The sequence below is a fragment of the Ricinus communis genome, chromosome 2, assembly GCF_019578655.1.
Source record: "Ricinus communis isolate WT05 ecotype wild-type chromosome 2, ASM1957865v1, whole genome shotgun sequence".
Taxonomy (NCBI): Eukaryota; Viridiplantae; Streptophyta; class Magnoliopsida; order Malpighiales; family Euphorbiaceae; genus Ricinus; species Ricinus communis.
Window position 1 is genome coordinate 3,874,647 of NC_063257.1, and position 15,089 is coordinate 3,889,735.

A 15,089-nucleotide genomic window follows, 5' to 3' on the forward strand; every position below is an offset into this window, starting at 1 on the left:
TTAATTAATTTTTTAAAATAATTAATTTTTTGTTACTATAGATTATTAATAAATTTATGTATAATTTTTAATTATATATATAAATCAAGATTTTATAGTTAAATTTTATAATTTTCAAGTACTATTAATTAAATTCAAACAAATAAAATATTTTAATAAAAAATAATATATTTAATTAATTAAAATTTAAATATTATATGTAATTGACTAAATCAATATTTAATTATATTAATAAATTTTAAAATTAAAATAATATTAATATTTATAAATTTATATAGTAGTATATATTTATGGTATTATTAGAATGATTGTATTTCAATAGGGATATGTTTACCTTATCTCTGGGTGTATCTTCCAAACAAAAAAGTCGAGCAATTTTTCTTGAAGGAGCAGAGAATCATTATTTATGACACGTGAAAAATAAGACATCCATGATTCTTACAAACACAGCGTGGCTGATTTCGTGGTCGGCAGCCCGTTTGCAAACTTTGATTCTTGTTTGGGAACGTGAAAATAGAAATATGTAAAATTGATTTTCAATTATAAGTTATTATTTTCTTGAAAAGCAATTGCAAATTGATTTTGAATAGACTAATAAATTCTATATAATTTATAATATTTATTTATAAATTTAAATTTTATATATTTTAAACGAAGTAAATATTAATTTAAAATTTTTATATATTTAAATTTATATGAAACTTGTTATAACTAAATTAAATTTTAATCAAATAATTAAAATTTTAAATAAATTTTATATTAATTTAATAATCTATTCGATAATATTTTTTTTAATTTTATTATATTATTATTTCATAGCACACAATAATAATATGGACTTTAGAACAAAAAAAGTCGAGTAATTGCTTAGATAAGGCCACCTGTCATGCTAATCACTTCCATGAAAAAACAGCACACTTATAAACACACGCAGGCACACACATTTCTTCCTACTTTGATTCTTATCCACACGCACCCAAACACCCCCTTCCTTTGTTCTCATCTTCATCCTTTATCAGTATCACCAACTCCATTATTGATTTTTTCTTTTAAATTTAAAAAAGAAAATTGCTACGACCAAAAACAAATTGTAAGAAGTTGTAATAATTGGCTAACGTGCAACAAGCGCGTGTACACTTCACGAAAATGTAGATTTATGATATACTATCTAGTTGTACCTTGCCATGCCGGGCTCAGAGAAAGTCGTACCTAGCCATGACTCCTGCGCTAAGTGGCCTCAACCGACAAACCAATAAACTCTGCCGCTGTGAGCCACCGGTATATTTGCCGCACCGCTCACACGGTTTTGCCAGCCACACCTACGTTAGGCCACTGCAGTGAAGTTGACTCCGCTCATTTTAGACCGAGTCAGAATTGATTTGTGAACTTAATTTGCAAATTAAATTAGTTATTTAATCAACTAATCATTTAAGAAAACTAACAGAAAAAAAATATCATCTATTGAATTGAATATCAAGTTTGACAACGAAGCAACTGAAGCAGAGAGTTCAACTGCTATGTACACTAAAAAAATTTATCGCTCAAAGAATAATAATAACAGAAATTAGAAAATAATAATAACAAAAAAAAAAAAAAAACGTTGAACTAATCTTTGCCTAAATTTCATATTCCTGAAATATCCCTGAAAGAAAGTCCTAATTCCTAAATCTTCTACTGAGAAACTTCTATTTTTGGAGCCGCCAAAACAAGACGCGGCTTTTTCACCGGTAGAGGGCTCATAACCTCATCGTCACCGGAAATAAGGAAATCAGCTGCGAACTCCGGCAAGGCAGGGATATTAAGGTCAAAGCCACGTTGACTCTGCGTGTTTGTAGAACCGACGCCTTCAGAAATAGTTGAAGTAACTACACTGGCCTTCTCTGTAGCTGTTGCAGCGCCGACGTTGCCTTCGTAGTGGCAGCGTTTATGTCCGCCTAAAGCTTGTCCTGATGGAAAGGTCTTATGGCAGATAGAACATTCATGAGTCCTTCCACTTACGGTGGCGGAGGCGGTCGTTGTGCTGGTAGAAGTAGTAGTTGAAGTTGATTGATCTTCGCCGCCGCTACCTCCGGCGAGTTTCCTGTGACTTGCTTTGTGTCCACCTAAAGCTTGGTAGGAAGAAAAAGCCTTGTTGCAGACGGTGCACTTGTACCTATGTTTCTGATCATCCGAAGATGACGGAAGCTGCGGTGGGGATGGAGTAGGAGAGCGGTGGCGGTGTGAGGCGGTGGAAGTAGAGAGGGCGGCGAGTGAGGTGGTTCCGCGAGCAAGCATGACAAGGCAAAGAGCGAGATATTCTTCTTCAGTAGGTTGGTGGTGATGTGAACGCTTGGAACGCTTGCGTTTAGTCCATGGCTCTGCAAGGCAGTGAAGACTGCTCGAATCTTCAAACTGGAAAGTTGGAGTTGCTGTTGTTGGAGAGTTTAGAGCTTCTAGTGCCATCTCAATTCCAGTCCTTTTGGCTTTTGTTTGATCAATAAAAAGATTATCAAACTCAAGTTTGCAAGAGAGTAATGTTTAAGGAAGATGTGTTGTGCTGAGTAAGAGTGAGAGGGGAGATGTGGGTTTATAAAGGACGGAGGGGGAGTTCAGAGTTTTAGAGTTTAGAGTATATCAGGAAGTTGCGTGACAAGTGGTGGGAAAGTAAGAGGTGTGCAGGAGCAGCGATACATTAATTAATTAAGCGAGTAGATTTCCATTAAACGAAAGGAAAAGGGGGCAGCGCACGTTTTTTTAACTTTATTTATTTGTTTATGTATTGTTTCTTGGTGGGCAAGAGTTGAGTGAGCCAAGTCGGTCAAAGAAAGAGAATAGTAGTTATAAGTACATATATGACTGAAACTGTGCAATTTGCATGTGTGGGGTCTAATCCGAAAGCGAGGAAGTGAGCGAGTGCAGTGAAGACTGGGACTAGTCTACTCCCTTCCAAGTCAAGTTACAGAGCTATAACGAAAATGCCTTGTTCCTTTTCTTTTTTTCCAAACTAACGCGGTGCAATGCTTATTATCAGAAAGCAGCCGGCAGCTAAGCCAACAGACTTTTACTTTCAATTGCCATTTGCCAGCCAGCCGATCTTCGTGCATTAGCAATTAAGTGATTAATAAAAAACTTGTAAGTGGTAAACGAAGAACAGCAATGCACCCACGCGGCGAGCAATTAGGCCGGCAACAACAGCATGAAAAAATGGCACTTAGAATGAGATAGCAGCCAAATCACATGGATGGATGTCTCATGGCTCATGGCTTTAGGCTTTATTCTTGGTACGGTGGAGAACCTACTGTGTAGCCAAGTGGAGGATGTGTAGGTAGTGGAAAGGGCTTTAAGTTTGGCTTTAGGGGTTACCACACGAGCATATGCAAGTGGGTGAGTTTGTTCAACTATGTGCTAGAATTGGGATGGGATCCTTCCACTTAATTGTGTTTAAAGCTTTTCATTAATAGGCGTACGTGTGCCCACTTTCCAACTTTTTAGTGTTTATGTGGGGATTTCAAAATACAGTGAGTTGAGTATTGATTGTTTTACAACTACTGAGTACGCCTCATTGTAATTTCGGAACACAATGGGTTAGCTACAGCAAAATGGATATCAAATCAAATGCTTCTTCTGAATTAGCTAATCTTCACTGCTAGTTCGGTTTTTAATTTTACATACTTACAAAAATTAACAAGGTAATTGCAACGTTTGCCATCAAGAATGATGTTAGTAATTGCCAATTGCTTTATATACACTTCAGAAAAGAGGTAAGACCGCTTTTTGTACTATACGCATCAAAATAAAGGCGGTTGAGAGAGGTGGTTATTCTGTTATACTATTTCTATTTGACTTTGCCAATTATCCTAAGTTGGAGGTTTCCTCATCGCTTAGACAAACAGAGCACCCGGACGATGCCAGAAGCATCTAGATAAATTACACGTATCACCGACTCTCAATCCTCTTCGGGTCCTGCTTGTAGATTACAGCCGTCCAATAGAAAAGCCTAAATTAGTTAGTTGGTCACCGAAATTAAGTTAAGAGAGGAATAAGTGGCCCTAGGGTTGGCAATTTCTTGATTCATTTGTCAAATCCTTCTTAATTGACTTGTAACATTTCTTTCACTCATTCTTTGGTGTATATGTACATCTACAATTTCTGTTCCATCAACTCTTCTTTTTATTAAAAAATAAAAATAAAAATAAAACCTTTACCTTATATAAAGGAACTTACGAAAGAAGAAAAGATTATATATATATATTTTTTTATCTTCTTGTTTAGATAAGTGAAAGATAAAGAACAGATTATACTCTTTGCTTTCTTTTTATTTCTCCCAAAATGGAAAGAAAATATAATAATCCCTTTTCTTTTTCTTTTCATTCTATAAAAAAGGACTTAATTTTCTTTTTTATTTTTTTCTTCCCTCGTTCTCTTTCCAAATAAAAGGTCAATTTTCGTATTTCACCTCTAATAAATACTTTATAAAATTACATGAAAACAGAAAAAAAAGAAAAAATAAAAGTTTGTTATATATATATATATATATTTTTTTTTTTTTTCTTTTGAGTATTTCTTGCCGTACTGTACAGGGGACTATTTAGATTTTTGTTGCCAAAGTCGATAGTCCATGTTCACAGAGGAAGCCGCCTTTCTTTGTCAGCAGCTATAAAGTACCAAGGAGGCAATTTACTCGCTCAATACAATTTTCCTTGTATATTTTTCGGTGAGAAAGAATTCAATTTTTTTGAACTGGATATCAAATAAACAAGAGCCACACTGCATATGCTGCATCATCATCTTTTCCAGAGTTACCAAATCTGCAACAAACTTAAGGAATAGATTCTCTTCAATTGTAAATTCAAAAATCTAGAAAATCCATATGCTTCTTTATCATAATCTAAGTTCCAATATTTATATTCATTGATTCTCTTATTTTCAACAATAAAAAAGCTAATTGAGAAAATAGACAAAGTGAAATGAAATAAATCTTAATAATCACTTTCATCAAAAGAGTTCTTATTGAATACACTAGATTTCAAATAAATTTTAGTAGTATAGTCTAGACAAAAAGAAAAGAAAAACTGACTGCGCTATAAAAAACTCACAATATTTATGGTCTTCCAATAGTCGTGACATTTTAATAACTCAAGATTTTAAAAGTTTTTAACTTTAATTGTTCTTTTTAAATTTCTTTTGGGTTTCCTTTTAACTAGAAATGGATATAAAGCTTGAATGTGTTTGTTTTTTTATTTAAAAAAAAAAAAAAAGAATAAAAGGGAGGCAGAAACAGTCCATAAAAACAAGCTGAATAAGATAGTTACTAGAATAAGACACAAGGAAGAGAAAAGATAGAAAATATAAAAATGGATTAGGTTTTGTATCATAATAGGAAAAAATGGGTATTTAACTCATTCTCTAAATTTATACTCGAAGAGGCGAATGTGAGTGTGGTTGTAACTGATAAATAAAGTTATAGATTATAGGTATTTTTTTTGACTTGTTTTTTTTTTTATATTTATTAATTTATCAAAGAGCTCATATATACTTTTTAGCATCTGGACACAAGTTGAGGGCCAAATCATCAACTGTTGGTAACAGCGTTTTTCGCCCTAAGGATGGTAGGGTTGTCACGTCATTGCTTACTTGGCAATAAAGATAAAGATGGAGCATTGCTTATTTGGCACCAAAAGAAAGGATTGGTCATTGCTTACTTCGCCTATTTTCACTTGACGTGTACAGTATAGGTTCAGCCCCTGTAGACATTAAAAACGGATGCCCAAACAAACAAAGCTCCAAAACGACACGCAGATATTTTCTTTGATGGCATTTTTTATTTTTTTTTTCTTATGATGGTTTCGTTTTATACAAATATAAATATCCATTTCTTCTACTTTATCGCGGGAAATAAATAAAATAAGTAGAGAATACCAACTTTCTTTTGTTTATTTATGGAAGAACAAAGATTAGCGGATAAACTTATCATCAAGCTTACAGTATTTTATTAGGTTATTTACCTCATGGCCCAAGTTAGAAATTGAAAAACGTGTTAAAATTTTCTGGCAGAAGATCTGAATCAGCATTTAATATGATTGTCAGATTAAGCTCACAAATCATATGATTATTGTTTTCATTTTGTATGAGGTCGTAACGTGATTATCGGAGCAATCGCCTAACTGATTTGGTCATGGTTGCACTATTTTACTGCGAGTTTGGAGCCTGCAGATTGGTACACTCTTTATGAGGATATAATAAAATATAAAACTGAAAAGCAATTTTCTCTTGTACCAAAGGAAAGGAAAAAGGAACACCCAGTAAATGAGGTCCAGATGGTCACGGATATCATTTATACTAAGCAAGTGTACTGTAGAAAAAAGAGACGTGTAAAGAAAAGGGCCAAGGGCCCAAAAAGAGATGCCTCTGCAAGCCGTTATTCGTTGGCATCTGATGCTAATTCTGGTTTTGGACGTGACCAAAATCATGGGAGGGCTGGAAATTGGGCTAGAAAAGGCAATAGGTTACTAACATTTCTGTCTATGGCCTATAAGTCATCGTCTTGCTCCTCTCTCTCTAATAAATATTTTCTTTTTCTTCTTTATATCTGCAAAATGCTGTAATTAGATATTGAGAAATTACTGTTTTTACACTTGATTTTAGAGTTATTGGCGCATCCGTAAATAACCCAATTACTTTTTTAGTCTTAATTTTCCATCTTTGTCTTTTACTCTGTTCCGCTGCATGATGGAAATAATACCATTTCATTGTCTATATTGCTTAATTAAGCAGTTGGATCCATAAATCTATGGAAGTCTGAATAATATGGAAGAATAAAAACACTGTGCAAAAGTGCATCAAGTTTAGAATGGCAACAGTCGTAAATAAAAGAAAAGTTAGAATTGACAAGCCCAAAGTACAGTTTGACCTTTTAAGGGACGGATGTCCCCTGTAAGTTTAGATACTGCGAGGTCCCAACCCAATGGATCCAATAAGTTATTCTTTTGTTTGTTTGCCATGTTTATCATGTTATTGTTAAGCTAATATTTACTTTGGTAATTACTCTGTGGAATTGAATCTGAGCAAATGAGTCCAAATAGCTCCTAAAAGATTTTGGAAAAATAATAAACATATTTTATATTAGATTTTTTTCATTAATTTTTTTTTATTTTTACTGTATGAAAATATAAAAAATACAATTTATTTAGTTATTTTAAAAAAAATATGGTATTAATTTTTTTAATTATTTTTTAATAAAACAACCAAATAAAAACTAAAAAAACTAATCAAACCGTATTTTTTAAAAAAAATTATACAGTAGGAATGATAGTTTTTTTTTTTATATTTCTTATAAAATATTTATGAAAAACTTGTAAAGATTTTCTTATGAGGTCCACAAAGTTAACAAAAAGGAAGAATCTAATTTCAATTAGGCCAAAATTAACAAGTAGGTCATGCTACTTATTGTGCATAAGAAAAAAGAATAGGTAGAGCATATCCTTTTCTTTCTGTCTTTCTTCTTTCACAAATTTGGCATGGAACATGCATCGACGCAGGGTTATATTGGGCAATTTAAGCACAGAAAAATAACAATATGCATGTGTTGTTGGAAAATGCATGTATCATACCACAGCAGCAGCCACTTCACTGTCACTCAATAGAATTTGACCCAAAAGAAAAATAAAAAAATGCTAAAAAGTATCCATCTCCGGGCTCCAAATTCGATCCTCCCATCACGCCAACTTTCTCCTCCGTCGCCAAATAAACAACTCTCTGCTCGGATCGTCATCGCAGCTCCCTCCACCGGACAGCAAGCGCCTTCAATTTCCTTGCGAAATTACCCTCCTGCCCGCCCTTCTCTCCGTTGCTCTGCTGGCGGTATTTAACTTTCAACTTCTTCTTTTTCTCTTTTCTATTAAAAAAAAATAAAAAAAAAAATTAAATTAAATGAAATGGCGATTAACGAAAGATATGTAGGCAGAGGGCACCTTAGTCCAAACATTAAAAAAATTACCCAATTGGTGAAATAGAAAGATTGTTTTGCGATCGGCATACGCGTCAATAAACAATTTGCTCTCGCCTCTCTCTCTCTCTCATTCTCTTTAGTGTTGAGCAGGAAGTGACTCGCAAAATCAGAAAATGGCCGCTCAAGACGACAAAGATAATCGTATAGAGCGAATTTCCTCTTCAATCAGAGTTATTCCTGACTTTCCTAAACCAGGTTATTTTCTTCTTAATGTAGCTTCTTGTTTTTTTGAGTCAACCGCTCACTTGGTTTCGTTAGTGTTTCGTTAGTGTTTCGTATTGCAAAATGCGCTTACTCATTTGTTGATTTCAATATATTGGTGGCTAGGGATTTTGTTTCAAGATATAACTACTTTGCTTTTGGATACAAAGGCGTTTAAGGATACAATTGATTTGTTTGTGGAGAGGTACAAAGAGAGAGACATTTCTGTTGTTGCAGGTTTTTCCTTTTGCTGTCCTTTAAACTTTCTTTCGTAGTTGGTTTGCTATCTTAGTAACAGATCATTCTATAGCGTGTGATGAAACTGGGTCTTTACTAATGCATTTTGATATTGATGGCATATTTAGGTATTGAAGCTAGAGGTTTTATATTTGGTCCTCCTATTGCATTGGCTATTGGGGCAAAGTTCGTCCCTATGAGAAAACCTAATAAGTTGCCTGGTATGTTTTTGAAGATAAATTTTTTATGCTGTTCTTAAAATTTTGGATAGGATATAATCTGCGATTGGTTACTTCAGGAAGTTGATGAATCATAAATATATTAGTTTGGCGTTCCCAGCTCAAGGTTTTTCTTTTCTTTTCAGGGGAGGTTGTTTCGGAAGAGTACTCATTGGAATATGGAACAGACAAAATGGAAATGCATGTAGGTGCTGTACAAGCAGGAGAGCGTGCTTTGGTTATAGACGATCTCATTGCAACTGGTGGGACCTTATGTGCTGCAATCAGACTTCTTGGTAATGTTTCAGAACTTAATTACTGTGTGATTCCTTGTAGCAGTATACTCTGTGTGTTTATTTGTTCAATATCTGCCGATTACATATTTGCTGAATTTGGATTTGATACCCAAGATGGGAGGAGGGGTGTGCTCACAAGATTACTATTTTTGTCATTTTCAAATGAAAAGGAGATCCTTCCTCTGAAGAGGAGGTTGAATGTACTGTTTGAGTTGGGAGTTTTGCAATTAAGGTGTTTATTGGAAAGAGAATCTGGGTAGAAGTTGGGCCATCTACGTTACACGATGTTTCTACATGCAAGGATTGGGTTAGTATAGAATTGATTTAAGGAGTGGTCTATATTACTCTCATATTAAAGCATTTTGTTTTCCCTTTCAAGTAAAGATTTTGGAGTTTTATTTCACAGGTGATAACAAATTTGTTTTGGTTTTAGATATGTCCACTTAACCTTTAGGTCTGCCTACACATAAGTTTTCTAAAATCAAATGGTCATTAACCATCACCTTTTGGCTGTTCAACTGTGTGCTGTTAGGGGATGCATCTTCTTATTCATAACAATTGCTTTTTCTTTTCACTGCAGAGCGTGTTGGGGTAGAAGTTGTTGAATGTGCTTGTGTCATTGAATTGCCAGAGCTGAAGGTATGTCAATGAGTTCACATGAAACAAACATCCAATTCATTAATCACTATTAATATGATCGGTTATAAAACTTTCATCATTGGAGAGCTTTAATTTTTTATTTTACATGTTCCTTTTTTTTCTTTGCCTCTTCTTTATAGTTTGAAAGGAAAAAGTCATATCCTCCTCTTTTCAACTTTTTCCTTCTCTCCAGTAATCAGTCTGGTTTCCAACTTGACCCTGAACTTCTTGTAGCATAAGGATTGAAAATTATGACATACTTTGATCCAAGGATATATTTGCACTATGTCCGCATTTCTTGCAAATTGCAGTCAGTCGTTTCTGGCATTGATGATAAATATTTACCATCAGTTGCATAACCAATCTTACTTCCTCCCATGCTTAGAAAATTTCCTTTGTACTCATATGCTACGAAAAAATTACTTGTGCTATGAATTTATAGACAAGAATTAATCAGCCTTTATACTTCTTCTGTGGAGCCAAAACATATTTTTCAGCATATAATTAATAGGGAACAACGATGATCCTTGCATTTTAGTGTTGATTGATCATTTTTGAAAGAAGGAGAAAAAAACACATGCACATAACATGTGTTAGCCTTGTAGGAGCATTAGGTGCATTAATTTAGACATAAAGTTGGACTAGGATTATTCATCTAAGCAAATAACAAGTGATTTTTCAAACTAGAGTTTGTAAGTTATACTAAAGAGTTTATGCTGCTACTTGATGGCTTGTAACATTTTGGAAATGAAATTTTAGTCTATTCTAGAATCACAAGCATGACAATATATTATACACCTGAGGTAGATTTGCTGTAGATGCTGACTAGACCACTCTTGTGGTGTCCTTGCTATATCCTTAGGCAATGTCAAGAATACCTATTTGCCTGCTGTCATTATTTGCAAATATATTTTAGTCTATGCAAGAATTATAAGATTGGCAGGGCAACATTGTACATTCCCAAGTAGGTTATACACTTAGTAGACCACTCTGGCGATGCCATCTTAATTTCATAGGCAATAGCAATAGGCACCTAGTTGCCTGTCAATTTATTAGGTAAAGCCGGTTTACAAGGCTGGCCATACAATATAGCAATTAGAAAAGGTGGCGTCAACTTTGGAGGGGACCCAATTACCATTCTTCATTTCTTTTTCCCTTTTTTTTTTACCAAGAAAACTGTCATCAAAGCCAACCGGCATTGAATAGCAAAATAACATCCAGTTCAGGAGGGGGAGAATAAACTCACCATTATGGACAGCTAGCCTTAAAGCCATTCCTAACTGATCAATCTGCTGCTTTGTTTGCAATAAACAAAGTTAGGAAACATATCAGAGATCTCCTTGATGTCCTAGAAAATTGTTGCACATTCCCAACTTGGTGGATCAGAACTATTAACAGCTGGGATCAGGTTGCTGCAGTCAGATTCAAGAAAGCCTTCCTCAATGCCTATTGCTTTGGCCAGGAAAACAGCTTTCCGTAAGGCCATAGCTTCACTAGATAGGACTGGTGTAGATAGCTTATTGTAGACTCTCCCTTCTACAGTCTTCCCCTGGGAGTTCCGCACGAGAATAGCTATGATAGCTGAATTGATTCTGTCTGGAAGTAGGCGTCACAGTTGAATTTAAGCTTGCATTGTGGGGTGGTAGCCACCTATCGCAAATAGCTTCATGGTGAGGAGCAGGGATGGTCATCTGGTTCAAAGGAAGGCATTCTTTATACTCCAACCATGCTTTTTCTGCACTCATGCTACATCTCTAGGGTCACAGCTCTTCCATTCAAACAGGCTCGCATTTCTAGATTTCCAAACATGGCTACACATGTATACAATTCGGTCTTTAATATTCCTGTTGTGCTCTTCTCGGAAGATATTCTGTACCAATCACCATTCTTATGCCTTCAAATCACATGCTTTGCTAAAGCTGACATGTTATACAGCTAGTGGCATGTTCAATTTCTCCAAGTATATAGACCTAGTCATTAACTGTGTCTTACCTTCTGTCATGAATTACAATATGTTCTTTTAGGGAGTTTCTTGTTTGTTAGATTCATCTACATCTGTGCTTTCTTGTTTTTTTCAGGGTCGGGAAAGGTTAGGACAGACACCGCTGTTTGTTCTTGTAAGCTCTGCTTGATTTTCTCTTTGGTAGCAACCTGTTTCTACAGGTGTCTGGTTGCTGGAGCTCTACTGAAGATCTGAAACTTGGAAACGAGATGATTCAGGCTAAGTGAACTTGGAAATAAAGGATAGGACACAGTATGAGGACTCAATTTTTATACCTCTTCTTTTATTTGGTTGATTGCATGAGCCCTAATTTAATTGTTGTTGGGTTTGCTGTTGGGGAATGACTGGTTTCCATTATGCATCGAATGTCATTTGCACCTCACTGAGTTGTTGCATCTCGGTGGGTGGACATGAATATCACGATAGCACCAATGTCGGCCATATAGGATACAAAGGCATGCCCCTACTTTTGCCTGTCTGCCTGTATGATTTTCTACGTCAGAGTTGTACGAATATGGATGCAAAAGATTCTGTATTGATGACTTATTCGTTCTAATGTGTTTTGAGGTTTTGAATCTCTTTCTTTTATCGAGTATGAACTGTTTCTTTTCTGTTGCCTGAATTGACGAGGACCGTCGAGTGCAGTAGACTTCCTTTTATACAGAACACTTTCCTCTTGAGAAGGGTGATTAAGAGATGCACCCTCGGAGAATTTTACTTCACTGTAATCCAAGCACCAGTATGGAAGAGTTCCTATCAAATAGCTTTTATGGCCGACGAAGACATACAAAAAGAACCTCGGACGGTAAGTGTTAAGAGGATCAGTTGTAGCTGTACGACAGCACCCAAAAACCTCCTGTTATCATTAAAAAAAACAAAACAAAAAAAGAATTAGTTGTACTCGGTGGATCAAAATGCACGCCATAATAAGATATTTATCAAAAAGCTGGTGATCCTGAATGGAATTTGTCATTATAAACATGCTTAAATGATGAATCCCCAATTAAAAGTCGCTCCATGGTTTTTCTTAAGCTATGAAGACTTGTGAAATTTAGCTGCAGGCCAAAGCCATATACTAGGCTTAAAAACACATCAAAAGCTTCTACAACTAAAAAAAAAAAAAGAATAAGATTTAATTTGCCTCTTTAACTTTTTGAAAAAGATCAATTCATCCCTTTTGACCTTTTTTTTTTCAAATTAGTCCATAACTTTGTTATTTTTGTTTAATATCCCCTTTAGTTGAGAGTGAAAACACTCTCTTAATAAATAAATAAAATTAATAATTCTTAAAATGTAGTTTATAATTTAAAAACAACTCAAATATTAAATTAATATAAATAAATTCTAGCTTTTCACACCACCACTACCACTGCCCTTACTGCTACTACCACTGCCATTAACACTCCTAAGTGGCGGATCAAGCAGCCAGACATTTTGCACCAGCAAAGCTAGTTGATCGGCCAAACACCAGCATTAGGGGTTGTCATCCTTCATCCAGAAGTTTTTGGAGGCAGAAATCGATTGCCAGCATCTAATCAACGAGATAACGCCGATGAACAGACGAATCATGAACGACAATGGCACGATCTCCTCTCCTTTAAATTGACAAACCAAGGCTGTTTTCAGCAATACACGTGGTAGGAAAAAGCTTGGTACATCGAAGAGAGTCTATAATAGGAGTTTAACATCTAATAGCAACCAAAAAAAATAGAGGAGAGAGACTACAACGATGAAGATGAGAGAGCTCGAGGAAAGACAAAGTGTACAAGAGCCTAAATATATAGTTGGAAACATTCAAATTTACTGTTAGGCTCCTGACGTATAGTGTTTTTAAATTAAAAGAATTTATTTGATTTAGATATTATATTTTATTATTTTTATTGTATCACTCTTATGTTAGAGAAAGTGAAACTCACTCTCTAAAAAATGGGTTAAACTGAATCAAAAAATCAAAATTCTGGACTGATTTAAACATAAAAGATCAGAAGGGGTGAATTGAGCTTTTCTGAAAAGTTGAAGGGGCAAATTAGACCTTATTCCGAAAAAAAGAAGAAAAAAGGCACAAATGCGTGGTTAGCTTCAGCTTCAGCTTTTGTTTCAACTAACTTCCTCAAAAAGTATCAACGGTCCACTTTCTTCTCTTCCTTAATTTGATCTTAAATATAAGGATAATTGAAGGAGAAAAGGAGCAGAAGCATAATTGGTTTTGACCCTGGTTAGCTACTAAATTCTTTAGCAGGGCAAGATAATAACAGGAGGATAATTTTCATTCTCCTTATAAAAATTGAAATTAATTATATTTCAATTTAACTTTAAATAAATCACAATTTAATTCAAAAAAAATCCTTTTCTTGCCCTTATTACAAATTGAAAAAAGAAAAGAGATAAAATAAACTCATCTTTTAGACACGGCTTGGACTTTCCAATTTTGGAGCTAATTTAACCACCTACTTACTTAATTTGTGGGATTTCATATTAGTAAAACCACCGTTTTAGCAGTCTGTTTGACTTTGAGTGGTCCCGTTTTATTTCTAACATATAGCTTACCGAGTAATTATAACTTTTTTCCTCAATGTCTCCATGAAATAATAATAATATTGTACAATATCTAATGAATATGAATATTATGCCAATTCTAAATTTAATTTTTTATATATAGAAAAGTCGTTTGTTTATTTATAATCAAACATATAACTTCTATGCAAATAGTATAAAATATCAGCAAAGCATTGACTTCAGTGAATAAACAAAGGGATTGACTTGGGCTTTATAAATTATATACTTATGAGAGAGATAACACTTCATTTTCATTTTATTTTTTTTGTTGGACCGCAAGGAATTAGTGATGGCAACATTTTCATCATTTGGGTCAAGTGCTTCTGTCGCTGAAACTTCACTTGTAACAAGTAGCTAGGGCGGAATTATCTTCAGCTTTTGGAATTGCAAGTGCCATTTATTGTGAGAATGTGAATCTCTCCTTGTTACTATTTGTATATTTTCTTGTCTATAGTCATTGCTTCATATTGAAAGATAAGAGGACGATGTGGAAAGGATTGAAGTTATCATCTAGACGTTAAAAAAAAAAAGAGATAAATACTAGCAACACTGTATATTCAATCTTTCTATGAATTATTTAGAAGGCAAGTTTTTTATTTCTCCAATAACTGTGATTTATACTTACTATTTCATATCACTCACTATAAAAATAATGAATTTCTATTAGTATTGATAGATATAATCCAAGAAGTCTCAAACTCGAGACTTCCCGAGCTCTCATAAATGGAGGTACTAACCAAGACCATTATATGATTTGTCTATAAAAATCGACTTATAATCTTTATTAGGGTAAAATTTCCATTTTCTCTTCCAAGAGCAATGCCTTCCTAAAATGATAATGCTCGATCTTGCATGTGTTTATGTCTATAATAATTTTAGTTTAGGTACTTTATTAGGGAAATTTTGTTTGTGGCAGTCCATGCTGTGACGTTAGTTACACGCCCTAAACAATT

At 34.4% G+C, this 15,089-nt stretch overlaps 2 protein-coding genes across 2 annotated transcripts; one reads left to right on the plus strand and one right to left on the minus strand.

Moving 5' to 3' along the window:
• Positions 1–1,443: 1,443 nt before the first annotated feature.
• On the minus strand, positions 1,444–2,605 carry LOC8288503 (zinc finger protein ZAT10). Its single transcript, XM_002510062.4, has one exon. It carries the CDS (start codon positions 2,440–2,442, stop codon positions 1,672–1,674), a length of 771 nt encoding a protein of 256 aa, XP_002510108.2. The 5' UTR covers positions 2,443–2,605; the 3' UTR covers positions 1,444–1,671.
• A 4,963-nt stretch (positions 2,606–7,568) lies between these two features.
• On the plus strand, positions 7,569–12,168 carry LOC8288502 (adenine phosphoribosyltransferase 1). The gene is made up of 7 exons (XM_002510061.4): positions 7,569–7,839; positions 8,078–8,182; positions 8,315–8,425; positions 8,554–8,646; positions 8,790–8,939; positions 9,520–9,578; positions 11,657–12,168. Exons 1-7 carry the CDS (start codon positions 7,650–7,652, stop codon positions 11,708–11,710), a joined length of 762 nt encoding a protein of 253 aa, XP_002510107.1. The 5' UTR covers positions 7,569–7,649; the 3' UTR covers positions 11,711–12,168.
• Positions 12,169–15,089: the final 2,921 nt, after the last annotated feature.